A 15,177-nucleotide genomic window follows, 5' to 3' on the forward strand; every position below is an offset into this window, starting at 1 on the left:
ATAAGCCATATAACTTGCTGTTAAAGATAGTTAGCTCCAGATTCAAAGGTGTCCTCGGGTGTCCTTATGTGAGACGTCGAATTTTCAGATACTTCTATCAGATATTTCTTTAAGTCTTCAAAAGCAAAGGGCCTTTTTTCCCCTAACATTCTTCGTTTCCTTTTTTCAACTAGACCAAATATGTGCTTGAAAAGATGCTTATATGGACAACTTACTATTCGATTGTGACAGTTTAAACACGATATTTTAACCCTAAGAATAGGCCCTAAAGAACATATAGCTCAAGATCTAGTTTAGAAAAACACCTTGAAAAGTCACGGAGGCTTTGTAAAAATACTTTTTTAAGGCTGAATATTTAAAGAGTCAAAAAACGATTGTCATTTTGAGTGGCCTGTTGTCAGTGATGTAGGGGTGAAGGATAAGATCATGTGCAATAAAGCACCGCGGAATTTTGCAAATAGATACTGGAATTCAAAGTATATGCCTACATGCCCATACAAAATTTAAAAATATCCCTACGTCATCAGCTGTTAGAACCTCGCCACATAACTTCCAAGTTGTTAATGAATTTCTCCAACTTCACTCATTCGATAAGTACTCCGAAACGATTCAGGCCAGCCAGTACGAACACGTTTGCAACTTAAAGCGCGATCATTTTTTGCATATTTTCCGCCAATATTGAAAAAACCTGTGAATCTCTGTGTGAAAACACGAATCTGTAAAAACACGAACATGTGAAAACGCCTCCCAGAGTGATTTCTTCTGAAATCGCATATTTTCGTGATGTGACAAATTGTTAAATTCCTTTCTAAAAAGGGGCGAAAAGACAGAGATGAGCTAGATGACCAAAAAAGTGGGGGTTAGGCCCTCGGGTCCCCTCAACCGAACACAAGCGCAGGACCCGCACCACTGATTCTAAACTAGTGTGGGGCCACCAATGTAAAGAAAGTTTGCTTTTACTCCCTTATGTGGCAAACATTTTGCTGATGCCGATTTACTTGTGTAATTTGCTTTAATGTATTTGTAATCTAAAGGTTTGTCTATAAAAATAATTTAAGCTGATTTTATTATTTTATTTAGCGAAAAAGCACCCTGCCCCCCTAGCCTCTCTGTGGCGCGGGTCCTGGTGCGTTTTGAGAAAACGCTATTATGAAAGCGTATCGGTGATTTAGTGGTGGGGTCATATTCAACGAAGGATCAACGAAGGAAATAAAAACATGTGTATTTGATGTATTTCCCACCTTCGATTTCGTTCATTACAATGGCCTAAGATGATGGCTCAATTTTCAATAAACAAAACTTTTGGCATCATTTCAAGACCTCGATATATTTTAATTCTGAAAAAATAATTGAGCATTATGCTGTTTGTTGAAAAATCTCGAGTTTCGAGACTGTTATTCAAAAAATGCTTTGTAAAATAAGTGCGAAGTAAAAGCGTATTCTGAACTGTGTTATCACCAACCCCGCCTCCAGTCGGTAGGCAGCCTCAGTTTGCTAGCCTTTGTTAAATTTTCATGACGGGAAAGAAAGTTCATACATTATTAATTTTTCCTTCAAGATTGAAAGATATTCCAAACCAAAGACAAGTTAGGCAGCATCTTTGTAGAATTCAACCGTTCTTCATTCAATTGACAAAAAGGTTATCACTTTCATCTATCTCTCAAAGCAGACATGTTATAGAAAAAGAAAAATTCACTATCATCTCTGTGTGGCTTGTGTTGGGAGCTTTTCTAACCATGAAGCCAATAGAAAATTGCAGGAGCTGTAAATTTCTAAATGCTGTTAGTGATAGAACACACTATAATACACTTAACCAACTATTTTCAGTCTTCTTCTTGGGCGTCTCGTCTCAGTTTAAAACTCCCAGAATAGAACCATCTGATAATGTGCGTTACCAGCCTAACGTGCTGGAGGCCAACAAAACTTCTTAATCAATTTACTTGTTATCAAGCTTCTCATATAAAATCCACGTGGCGCTAGGAAATATAGGAAAATTCTTTAAAGAATCAAAGAAAATCGCGATAATTCTCAATCTTTGGACAATGAATTATTACTTTAAACCATCATATACGAACTGAAGATTACTAATAGCTGCCTATTTGTAGTCACCATGTGTCATACAATACGGTACACCGACATGTGGTTCACTCTTGCAAACAAGGTAAGAGAGTTGCATGAAAAAAAAGATTCGCTAGGGAGTTTCAGAAAATACAATAGGTTTTTAACCAAAGGTGTACGAGATTTTCATGGAGTGATTTGCCCCTCACGGTACACTACAGAACATACTGCATACAGCGTACGATATACGGTATACCAAATGTTTGTGTATGTCACATGTTCTGATCATTCTTGTTTTAAAAGAGCATTGTTATTGAATATTGTATGTTTGTCAGATGATAACATGGCAATGTCATCCACTAAATATATCTTTAACAAGGGATTTAATTTGTGTTACAACCAAATTTCATCACGGTTTTAAGCTGCATTTCATGTCAGAGGCCCACCCAAATTCTTTCGATAATCTTGGTTAATTCTGGCATGATATCTTCAAATTCTCAGGCAATATTAGTGTTTTTTCCAGCGATACTCTTGTCATCGAAGTACTTATCCTCGGTGATAAAGTGTTAATCATAAGCTTTGCTGACTTTGGGTGGAGTGCGCAGATCTGATTTAAATTACCTCAATCAATATTATATTAATCCCGTTATTATTTAATACCGAACTTTGGACATCAGTTTACTTATAACCTTGCCGTTTAAGTGGAACAAAACGTACCCTTTTTCTAATTTTTAACAAGCCTCCAAATTATAAAATGTACCACTTTTATGTAGCCAATTCAGTCTTGTTGTTTTTCATATTGTCAAACTAGAGGCGAGGGGCAATCCAGGGATTGCAAGATTTCCACCAAACGTGTACGAAATGTTCATAGATTGTTTGCCCCACAGCTAGAGGTATTCAGGGGAATCAGAGGCATGCATACCACAGGTTCTTAAACTTTATGAGAAGAAAACGTCATTTTAGATACCATCTTATCTTTAGCATGTGTCAGTTTATGCTAATTGCACGCAGTGTCGTCGCCAGCAACTGCAGAGTGGGGGTAAAGGTTGCGGCCCGCGAGACAACGCCCTTTTGTCTCATTCTGGTGCGTTAATGCACCTTCAGGTGCATTTTCCTTACCCATATCTTATAAAAAATGTTCTATTCCTAATAACACAATTTTAACAATCTTTAGAAGAATTACATGGACCATGTTTGTAACTCTAGCGTAAGAAATTTTACGGTTTTAGTAGTCGTTTAGAGCTGGGGAATCGATGTTCAGAGACAGCATATCTGACGATCTGGGGGACAGAAAACAGTCATTGGTTACCGCTCTTTACTTCTCAACTTGATGATGAATCAGCGAAAACTCAATTTTTTGCTGCAAGACATTTGTTTGAGTTCGAGGCGACCTTGAGTTCGAGACGACATCGAGTGCGAAAAGCTGATAAAGCGGTTCTTCAAATGGTTTTTAGAGTAACAACATCAAGGCCGTGTTTTTTCGGGAAGAATTGTTTTTAGCCTGTCTAGTATTTGCAGAGAGGTACCTTCTTTTTGCATGCTATCTATAGATACAAACAATTTTCCAGCTAAGTTGCTGCTATATTTAAGAGCCTGCTGGCGCCCATTCGCTCTCTTAAGGCTCAGCTTACCAAATATATTTGCAGAGGAAAACCTTGATACTTTTTCTATTCACTTCTTACTTATGTTCATATCTTTTCATGAAGCCGCATGTTGGGCTTCGCAGTGTCACAAAGGAAGCTTTCTTTTCTCATCAAATTTTCTTCTCTTTTTTACATATCCTCCTTAAAGATGGTGTCTACCCGAATATTGTTTATTGGCGACGGAGAGAGATTACTCCTTTGATCAAAAGAACCACACCCCATAAAAATAGATTTTCTTTCTATTTCCTTGCTGTCAAAGGAATTTATGGCCAGTTTCTGGGTGTGGAAAACAAATCGCAGCAGATGATTGAATTACAACTTCATAGCCAATTTGATTTGAAAAATTCTCCTGCGGCCCAAAGTAGAGGCTCCATGGCTTATTGGAGAGAGCTAGTTCAGTAACCAGTTCTCAGCTTTCTTGAAGGTCTGAAAATGTTTAAATTTGTGTCTTCAGTCTTTCAAACAAATATTTATTTGCAAGATATATGTATGAATCAATAAACATATGGATATATATTAAATGAATATATGATTATTTCAAGTAAGCTAATGTTCGGGTTGGGGCTTATTCGAGGGGGCATTTTCGAAGAAGGGGGCATATTCGAAGAAGGGGGCCTATTTAGCAGCAGACAAAATGTTACCAAGGTAAATTTTTTTCGAGGATGGTCAGTTTGCTTGAATAGGCAGATTCAGTATACTGGGATAAACCACCTATTGCTGCCGAGGCAGTACCCTCAACCCTTGGGGGCTTATTCGAGTGTGGTGGCTTATTTTACATAAATTACTTTACGATGGGGACTTATTCGAGGCGAGGGGCCTATTCGAAGCGAAAGTGCCTATTCGAGGCGAGGGGGCCTATTCGAGGCGAGGGGCTTATTCAAGAACTTACGATAACTCAGATTGTTTTTCCAAGTCATGCCGTAAATTTTCAAAAAATTGTTTTCACAGAGACTTGTCTTGATACGCTGTGCTGTTCATGAGCGGATTATATTTTCTTGGAGTTTTGTTTGCTTTTTTCTTATATTTTCATATTTTGTAGCCAGAATTAATATTGATGAATAAAATGCTTCCTAAACCAGGCTAAAATTGGGATTTTTTGACAAGTTTTTGGTGAGATAACAAGAGAGGACAATTTTTAACAGTTAAGATCAAAGATATTCACAGTTTTATGTTTATCGTTTTTGCAACACCGTCCTACATTCATACATAAGTGTTTTGATATAGGAATTTAAAACATGATGAGAATTTTCATCGATTAAAAAAATTCCTTAACGGAATAATGACTTCTAAATTTGACCGAATTATACTTATCATGTTATCTGAAACACTTGCAAATGAATACATACTTCAAATGCTGTGGGATGTTCTTTGGCAACCAAAATGGCATAGCAGTTGTTGCTTTAGAACAGTATCAGCAAGTCCATTTTCTGAGGCCACATTAGCTGTTCTAGCCATTCTTCGTATATTAACTTATAATCTTAAGGCTTTAAAAAGGGTACCAACTTAAATATATCTTGCTTTAAATACAGACTCTTATTCATAAAAAAAATCTCTGGAATAATGAACGATTTTATTGACTTTACAAAAATGTTTGATTCTTTTGTTTCGGTTGCAACTTTTAAATTCAAGAAATTCCAAATAATGAAATCATAACACTTGGAGAAACAGCTCAAATTCACAGTGACCCAGTGACGTCATAAATTTGTTGAAAGATAGGTATGTCTCTGCTTCAACCGTACCTTAAGGTCAATTGCAGTTAATTGTAACGAATTCTGATAAAAACTACCTCAAGTTATAACTGCAACCCAAAGTCAGAGTGCGAAGCATGCAACTCAGCTACATCTTTCAACACCACTGTCACAGGGCCGCCTAGAGAGGGGGCAAGAGGGGAAATTGCCCCAGGGACTCAAGGTCTAGGAGGCCTCATAAGGTAATGAATTCAATTTCAAGAAAGGAATTAATCAGACGTGGCTAATGTATGTCTAAAAACTTCCAAACGTTTTAAACGATGGCAGAAAAATGATTGTAGGAAATGTTCTGAAATGTATTCTAGGCTAATCTGAAGGGCGTGGTCGCAACAATTGTTGGTGGCCCGGCCACTGTAAAAAGCAATCTTGCCTATCGTTCATAGGTAAAGTCTGATCCGTATGAAAGTAAGATTCAAATTGGTTTTGTATTGTACGTTTTTGCACGAGCCCCAGCAGTTATTCATTGAGCTCTTTTATAAACGTACCATCTCCTGAAGAAAATATAAGTTTTAGTAAAAAAGACAAGTGCTTGTCGAGCTTCAGCATTTTTTCATTCAAAGATTGGCAAGGTTTTAACTTCCCACACAACAAACATCGACAGAATGTTGGGATGGTTTTACCATTTTCTTCACAGTGTTAACAGGGGCTGTACAGGGTATTGTTGAAAGATCAAGAAGACCTTTATCTCTCTAAAAACAATTTTCGACCCAAGGTGTTGTTAAAACCGATAATTTCTTTTGAAAGTTTTATACCAGTGGTTGTAAGTGTAACAGGCCGTAACAGGGATTTTGAAAAAATCTAAAGTTATCTCATGATCTTTCTAACAGTCTAACATCAATATCACCACGCAAAGGGAAAACGAACCTTGCATAGTAATTCGCGTTGATGTGCACAACGCTTTATTGGAAAGAAAAGCCTTGGCCGCACGAAAGATTATATAGCCACGGCATTTGCCACTAACTTTTTCAGCTCGCTGATTATTCATAAGGTTGCAAATAAACTTCACTTCAAATATTTGAGCTTTGCCTTCCAAAGCTGAAATTAAAGATATAAATTTATTCACGCACGCAGTAGAATTTTTATTTGTTAAGAGGGGCTTTGCATGTTTTTTTTTCTAAATCGCCATCGCAAATATGTTTGTTTTTTTGTAGCTTGATTAAACGGTTAAAATTTCGAGGGGTAATTCATTTTTGCAAATAGCGTACGAGGTACGAGATTTTCCCTAGAACAAAAGGATTTCCAGGGATTTTCAGATAAAACAATAGGATTTTCCTAAAAAGTGTACGAGATTTTCTTGGAGTGATTTGCCCCTCGGAAAATTTTCTCTCAAAAATTTGCTTTGAAATAATCAAAGAAGTTATTTACATGAGCAAACAAATGTTAGAATGGAGCTAGAATTACTGGCTAAGGAAAGAGCATTTAATGCGGAGGCTGTTCAATGAAATGACAAGATATTTAGATTTTGCACCGGGTCTTAGAACTGTCGATAGGTAAGCCGCTCTTTTAGCCCTTCTTTTGTTTTATCACGACACTTGCTACTTAATATTTTCACGGATATTTTCGGGTGATGTTTTCCCGAATTATTAGTTATTCATCCTTCCCAACTGTACAGTTACTTGAACCGCCCAGTCCGCACAAAGCAACCTTGACCCGAACGCCTCGTTTCCGCGACATTTATCTGAAAACCGCTGACCCAAGACAGAAAAGAAGGACTTAAATTTTCGTAGCTTCTACTGGTACAGTGTATCTATAAAATAGTAATGTTGCATGACCAGCACAGGGGTCCTACCTCGTCAAAAAACTCATGTCCTAAGTTCTTAATGAAATAATGTTTATAAATTTTGGCATTGCAGTATAAACCCAGGATCCTAAGTGAAACATGCGAAGCTGTTTCCCAATCCACATGCAAGCGTTGCTACTTAACTGCATGTCGACTGATAAATTCCTTTGGCCTTGTCGAGACTTTCCTGCCACACCTCAATAAAATCCTTTTCGCTCGCTAAGGTACAAAATGAACAACAGTAAAGGTCATAGGTATGAGATATCAAACTATGCTTACCAATTCAGAATAGACAATCCAGGCTGGACAAGTATTCTTTCAATCTGTTGTTGGAAGTGTAGGTGTGTAGTCCAATAACACCTTACCTACTGTACTTGGCATTTTTCCGATTCATTTATTAGAGACATTTCAAAATTCTCCAACACCTGGTTATCAATGGAGGTAGATATTTCTATAGAAGTAGAATGTTGCGTATGATCTACTCAGGGGATTGCTACTCAACATGAAAATAAATCCCGTGGGTGGGTTTGCTGTCTCTAGTGGTCTCATCAATATTCTGTTTTCAATAGATGTCTTCAATAAATTCATTTTTCAAACCGGCGCCCAAACGGGAACGCTGATAAACGCCCTTTCCAGTTAAAAGAATCTGGAACAACTGAAGAAAAAAAAATAAAAAAACAAGGATACTGGACTGTTTAATGTATTTGAAAATAAATATTATACATTTGTTTTAGCGACGTTAGCTTTCGTACTTCGAGACTGCAATTAAAAAAATTTCAACAATACAAACATACAGCTTTAAATTTTGCTTAAGAAAGACTGATGCTGAGCTGGAAACTATAATCTACGACTTTGAAAAAAACCATCACAGTGTTTTTGGGGTTTATCGGTACACTGCTAAATCTGGCAAGGGAGGGAGTGACGGCCTAAGCCACAAGACCAGTTTAAAGTCTTCAGACAAATTTTTACACAATATCCGAATACAATTGTACAATAAAGAGTAAGAAACGGCTTCCCAAATGGTTTAGGGTCTTTAGTTTATGCCGATACTATGTCAAATACCAAAAGTCATAAAGATACTATGCACCAATTGTCATAAACAATTGAAATAATCATTTTTTGGCTCCTATGCTGAAAGTTTAAGGTTGAGGTTATTTTGATTTCATAACGAACACTGCTGGCTTTAGATTCAAATTTTAAAGTAAATCTTGAAACTTCTATCTAGGACCTCTCATTATAGGCAAACTGAATATCTTCCCTTTCCTGTGGTCATCAGAAACACAAATATGTTTCTCAAAGCAGAATTTGGAAATAACATAAGACTCTACAATAAAACAACAAAAAAGAAAAAACATCAGCAGCGAACTAACAAAAAATTCTATAAAGCATACGTCGAAGAAGTCTCCGGGCGTATTAGTTCTTCCGAGAAGGCCTACCTGGTTGTTCAAGAGAATTCTCTTGAAATCTCAATTTACAAATTCACAACAAATAGGGCAAAACCTAGAACTGTCTAAGAGGTCTTATACAATGCCAAAGAAAAGATGCGTAGAGAAAACTATACTTAGATGTGTGAAACTAAAAATATAGCAATTTACATAATTTTTGTCTTTGAATATCAACAATATAAACTCTCATATGTCAATCCCAAAGATACAAAGCACGACTCTACTGTCAATACAAAAGCAAATCTCTACAATCAGCTGGAAATAGATTTGTTTCGTTAACAGTATAGATCTTTAGCAAACTATCTTTTAAATACAATGTTTATGAATCTGCGAAAACAATGAATCAGCTTAACGTAAATTAAAAGCTCTAAACTTCGATGCTTAAGCACTAAGACTGTTGCACAGGATTTCTTTATACGAAAGTAAAAATCAAGCCTTTAAAGTTTTAAGACAAATATAACTTCTATCGATAAGCAAACATAGGCAAATATCTTTCTCATCGTTAGCGCAATTGGCCTTCATAAAAGAAGCATTTCTTCCTTAATCATTCCCGAAAACCAAGATTTCTGTATTCTTGTGATTTATCAACCTCCGTTCAAATCCAGTTTGGCTTCGGTCAGTGGCTGGTAGCAGCACTCAGTCAATTTTTAGGCCGGTCGAGCAAACGTAATTGTCTTGTAGGCCAGTGAACCGCGGACTTTTATCTTTCAACAAGACGCATGTAAGGAAGTTATTGACGGTATCCGACCTTGCAAGTTACTAAATTTGGTAGGCCTTAATGTCAAAAAGCTTTCGCGCCGTGAAATTCCTGAAATGCACTAGATCTACAAACGGTTCTTCGCCTTCATTACTTGTTGATGGCGGACCTGGAAGCAGCGCGATCTGACTTTGACGTACAAAGCTGACAAAATCAGTCCAAGAAAGTGTTCGTAGTTCGACTTTGTGTTTCTTTAGAAACTTCGCGCGCGTTACCGCCAAGGTATCGAGGACATCGCTTAAAATATAATAATTTCTGTACCTAAAATGAAGAATAAAAAAAAATTGAGGCACATGTAAACAATCACAGGTCTAGAAAAAGCCTATTCGTTTTATGAAGGAATTATTACTGTCGATTGAAATCCAGGGTTAGCAATACCTGCTTTAGAACCTCCATCAAATTCGAAAAGTCTAAACCTGGAAATTTCGTCCCAAAATATCACAGCCTCACATTCAAACTCTATCAAGTTTTTAACAAAATTCAGAATTTCCTCTTAATTATAACTTAAGTATCATCATTTTTCAATCGCAAACTTCCCCATTGTCCTTAAAGAAAAATTTGACCATTTTTCTAAAGTTTCAAAGAGAAAATTAAACTATAAAAGGCTGGGAAAGCCAACATTCTGATAAGCTTAGGCCCGGGACACTGAAAAACGTAAAAACGTAAGCAAAATAATTTCAACTCTAATTTTCTTTAAATGTAATAGCTCAATTTGCAGTGCCTGATTATACCACGTCTCTGTAACAATAACTGAATTATATGATAAAATGCGTTGTACTTAAGAAGGGCCTGGTAAACCTTAATTTATTCATTCATTCATTAATTCCGGTAGCCCGTCAGTTCCTGAGAACTGCTTTTCAGAGAGCCGTGGCAAATCTTCAATTCTACAATTCAACGGTACCTTAGATTTAAATGAATTTCATAGTCTGAAATTCATATTCTTGATTCTATTTCTGAAGGACATCAGGGACGGAGTTTTCGTCACTAGTGTGTGATGCGCACATTTAAGCATGTATGCTTTACTTCAACTTTCGCCCGTTATTAAAGAAACACGAAAAAAAAGGGTGCTCGAAATATGTTCCCATCTTTTGAAAGTACGTTATACCGTCATGTGGACTGCAATTCCTTGAATATTTGCAATTCCCAGGTTCAAAAATTAAAGGACTAAAGGGCCTACCCAACTACTGTTTTGTTGTCGCGGAAGACTGGTAGATTGTATACTGGCAATGGCTCCTTCGAGCTTGCAACGAACTCAATTTGAATATCTGAATCCATAGGCAATTCTCCAAAAATTTCATCAGCGTCATCAGTTTGTTTATCTAAAAAATAAGAAATACCGGTCTCAATGACGAAATGATTTTACTGACTTACTTTTAATGTAAAACCAAGTGTCACACCTGACGGTCGATGAGATAGGGCACCTGATCAAAAAAATTATGTAGGAATACATTTTCACATATTTCGCGTGAAATATTTGAAGAGTGAAATGTTCACGCTTCACGTGGCCTAGTTTGAACTTGACACCTCATTATAAGTTCATATTCGATTCAATTTTACAAATTGGCATTTTCTTTGCAAATCGACAAAAACATTTACGAAAAGAGACTTATTTTGCGAATGGAGAGTAATTATACGAATTGCCACTAAAATCGACTAAAGTTGCGACTGGACATTGACTTTGCTAATACATTAATATATATCTGAAACTGACAGTGCTGACAATACTAAAAACACTGTTAGTATATTTAAGCATTATAAGGTAAAAACGATCTGTAATAAAATATCAGACAATAGTCAATGACAGTGCTATTTAATAGTAGTATACATAAAATTCGCGATAATATTTGTTTTCAAATTGATATTTGCCATAGCTAGCTAAATGAAATTTGTCAGATATCACAGGCTTGTGTTGTTTTGTAAATTATGAAAGATGTTTACTTGTATAGATATAAACAATATACATGCATTCATCTGAATCATAAATTTGTATAAACTCTTAGTTTTTAACTAAACTTGTATTACTTAGTGATAAAATTGCTACTAAAATCAAGTTGCATACCAATTTCCCAAACGGAGAATAATTTTGCTAAAAAGATGAAAATTTAGCGCTAGGACGCTTACCTAGAAATGAAGCTGACCCTCTGAATTCCCAGCGATCCTGAAAATGAAGATAGAAGATGAAGATGGTAGAGAGGAGGAGAATTGCATTTTTTTGGCATTAACTTTCAGTGCACTCTACATTTTTACTCTAAGTTTTATAAAACGTCCAAATGAACACGAAACAATAAAAATAAATGCAACAATACTGTCCTTTAGACCAGTGCTTACTAAAACAAGTCCAAGATGATTTTCATGTTAAGAATAACGAATGAGAAAAACGAAAAAGAATGGGTTTTTTCCATTCAAGATATTGAGCAAATTGAAAAACTTCCCGACTTTTTCTTCGATTGTTTGTACATAATTGGTTTAGAACGAGTAAAAATAATCATTCGATGTTTTAGATTTAAATTATCCATTCATTAGCTGTTTTTTCATTAAAAACAGCATTCTTATAAGCAGTTAAAGGTACAGCCTGAAAAAGCATTTATAAAGAGGTGTTTCCCTACTTCATTTTCATGCTATAATTATTTAACCGATAGCTGGAAATATTTGCCAAGGGACTCCCAAAAGTAAATAGAATTAATTTGGCATCATATCAATAATCAGATTACTACATTAATAACTAACAGAAGAAAATTCAAACCTTTGAGATATCTTCGTCGGTTTCAAGTAATTCTGTTGCTTGAATGTCAACGATATAACCTAACGAGAAATAAAACAATATTAAAGAATTTCTAACTTTTCTCAAGTGGTAATATTCCAGCATAGATAGAGAACCAGGTAGAAAGAGAAAGTTTAGAGACAGGAAAGCGCCTAAAGGGGGACAATGGCCTGTCCTTGTTCAGTATCTTACACCTCAACAAGTACCTATTGAAAATTTGGCTCTCAAATTATCTTATTATTATTATCTATTTATTTAAATAATGCACATAAAAAAAGCTACAAAATAAAAGCTAACTCAAGCCTACTACAAAGTAAAATTTTTTAAAAATAAAAAAAAAATAAAAATACATGATATCTAACATAAGAAATAATAAAGTATAAATACATATATACATATTTCACAATGTTTTTTTCAGCATTTATTGGCATTTACAATACAATACATTTATCCGTTCAAGAGCCCAACTTGAGCCACGAAAGGTCTACACAGTCTACAGTTGCATTCCTCTCCTTTCCAAGATATTATTCTTCTTTTAAAGCTGGAGAGGGTACCTGATTGTTTTATGTCATTGGGAAGTGCCTGCCACAATCTATTCCCTAGAAACGATATCGTCTCTAAGCCATAGCACGTAGTGCGCGCTTGTGGCAGTAGTAGATTGTGGCAGCTTCTCAATCCATACGTACTGTGTTTTTCGATAAAGATATCCTTCATGAAAGTAGAATTGAGCTCCCATTTCGTTTAATAAATTTCAACCATCAACAGTTTTAAATTTTTGATGTGGATTGGGACCGCATTGTTTCTGAGTAACATTGTGTCAAAATCTGATTTCATGAATACGATTAACTTCACTATTAAGTTACCTATCGCAGAACATCCAAACAAGAGGACAGTAGTTGAACTGGGACAAGAAAAATGCCTTCATTATTCTCTTTAGTTGTTCAGTATCAAGAAAGTGAGAGATTCTCGACAGAGCATGTAGCTTTTGCCAAGCCTTATTGCAAATGGACCTCAATTGATTTTTAAAGCACACTGTTTTGTCCAGAATCACCCCAAGCAGCTTTTCTTTTATCCTGACACTTCCGATATTTGAAGTAATATCATTACTTTTATTCCCAAAGACCATTAGATGGCATTTGTTCTCATTTAACTTCATACAGTTGTTCGGAAACCATTCTGCAATTTCAAGGGCATCAGTCTCTAATGTTTTAATGATACTATCACTACTGTTGTCACAAGCATAGATAGTTGTATCATCTGCGTAGTTACATATTTGAGCATCATTCACAAACATGAAGAGATCATTGAGGTATATGTTAAACAGAAGAGATCCCAAGACCGAGCCCTGTGGTACACCAATCGTTGTTTCTCTCCATGTGCTGAAGGACCAATTCATCTTTACCCTCTGCTTCCTCTCGTTGAGATAGCTATGGATCAACCGCAATGCACTCGTACTGAAACCATAAGCACTTAATTTAGAAATCAAAAGCTCATGATTCAAGCAATCAAAAGCCTTTGAGAGATCCATCAGCAGTGCTCCAGCGACATCCCCTTTATCTAAGGTCTTTTTGCAGGTTTCTATGAGTCGTAAAAGTGCATGTTGGGTTCCATATTCCTCCCGAAATCCACACAGAAGGGGAGAGGGGAAGCTAAGGGAATGAGGGTTTATCTGGCCCTCCATTACTCTCTCGTAAATTTTGGAAACAGACGATAAAACCGTTGAATGTCTATAATTTTTCTTAATAAAGGCATCGAGACTTTTGAACAGGGACGAAAACCAGCTTTCAGTTCCTTTGGAAAATAGCACTCAAATAAATTAGAATTGAAGATCTTCTGGATAAGGACAGAAAGAATGTCTGCATTCTGTTTAAGGATCTTAGTTGAAACGCTATTTAGGGGAGAAGCCTTTTTTGAATTCAGTTTTTGAATCTGTAAAAGTACCTCATTGATGGTTTGAATTCAAACTTATTCAGTTCGCAGCATTCTTCGGTCCTCTAAATGCTGGGATGATTTTCATATTTTTTTGATAGCTTTTTTCACTGGATCATTTATCCCATTAGTTGGCGAAAGCAGTGTCTCGTCTTCGAAAATTCCAAGACTCTCTGTTATAATTGTGAAATAATGATTACAAATTTCTGCAATCTAAGTCCTCAGTATCATTTTTCCATCTTCAAACAGAGTCACAGCTGAATTTGTTTGTATTTCATTTAAGAAAACTGGTTTGTCAGTCTTCAAAAATTTACGGTCATCTGTAAGGTCTCCAAGGTCAAGGTTCCTATAGTAATCAGATTTCGTCCTGCTCAGTAGTTTCACACAAAAATTTCTTTGCTTTTTAAAAGCTTGAAGATTCTCCTCAGCTCTACTCTTGATGTATCTATTGCGTAATTTCTTGCGATGCATCATCGCTTTTCGTAAAGTCTTTGTCATAAAAGGGCCATCATTTGCACGCAAATATTTATTCTCAAGAGGAGCATGTTTATTGAATGTGTTTATAACTATAGCATCGAAAGTGCCATAATCATCGTTACCCTGCAATTCAGACGTAATTTGATCACAAAGATCCCTCCTAAAGTCCTCAGCACGGAAATTGGTGTAATTTCTATATGTAATGATTTTGGGCCCTTTTTCCCTATATCCACCTTTAAGTACTGTGACTATCATGGCATGGAAGTCCGACAGCCCTGTATGCACTGTCATAGTATTCTGAAAACTTCTCTTCCTGTTCCTCAGGATCAAACTTATACTCGGGCCACTAGCTCTAAGCAGAAAAAATGGCCATTCCATGCAGGGTTGCCAGATGTTTGGAGTGGTTGGCGGCCACCTTACGCTCGACGGCCAAAATCGGCCAGCCAAACAAAATATACAAAAAAGCTACATTTTTGCGAATTCTGTGGAATAATAGTGTAATCAAAATTGGCGTTGTTTGTTGTAAAAGCTCTCACTTGCTTTCAATTTCAATTTACTGCTATCTTTTACTTTGTTTCT

At 36.2% G+C, this 15,177-nt stretch overlaps 1 protein-coding gene across 2 annotated transcripts in view; it reads right to left on the bottom strand.

Moving 5' to 3' along the window:
• Window positions 1-6,610: 6,610 nt before the first annotated feature.
• LOC148957687 (uncharacterized) overlaps window positions 6,611-15,177 on the bottom strand; it is a 35,205-nt gene continuing 26,638 nt past the window's right edge. Inside the window, exons 12-15 of one of the 2 annotated variants that reach the window (XM_089114750.1) lie at window positions 12,175-12,233; window positions 11,553-11,589; window positions 10,609-10,750; window positions 6,611-9,692 (exon numbers count right to left, since the gene is read on the bottom strand). In XM_089114750.1, the coding sequence (XP_088970876.1) occupies window positions 9,434-9,692; window positions 10,609-10,750; window positions 11,553-11,589; window positions 12,175-12,233 (497 nt within the window). In that variant the 3' untranslated portion in view covers window positions 6,611-9,433. The remainder of the gene's footprint in view (window positions 9,693-10,608; window positions 10,751-11,552; window positions 11,590-12,174; window positions 12,234-15,177) is intronic. The other variant, XM_089114749.1, reaches the window with a different exon arrangement.

This window comes from Rhopilema esculentum, chromosome 21, assembly GCF_057945365.1.
Source record: "Rhopilema esculentum isolate cy_ngs chromosome 21, ASM5794536v1, whole genome shotgun sequence".
Classification (NCBI taxonomy): Eukaryota; Metazoa; Cnidaria; class Scyphozoa; order Rhizostomeae; family Rhizostomatidae; genus Rhopilema; species Rhopilema esculentum.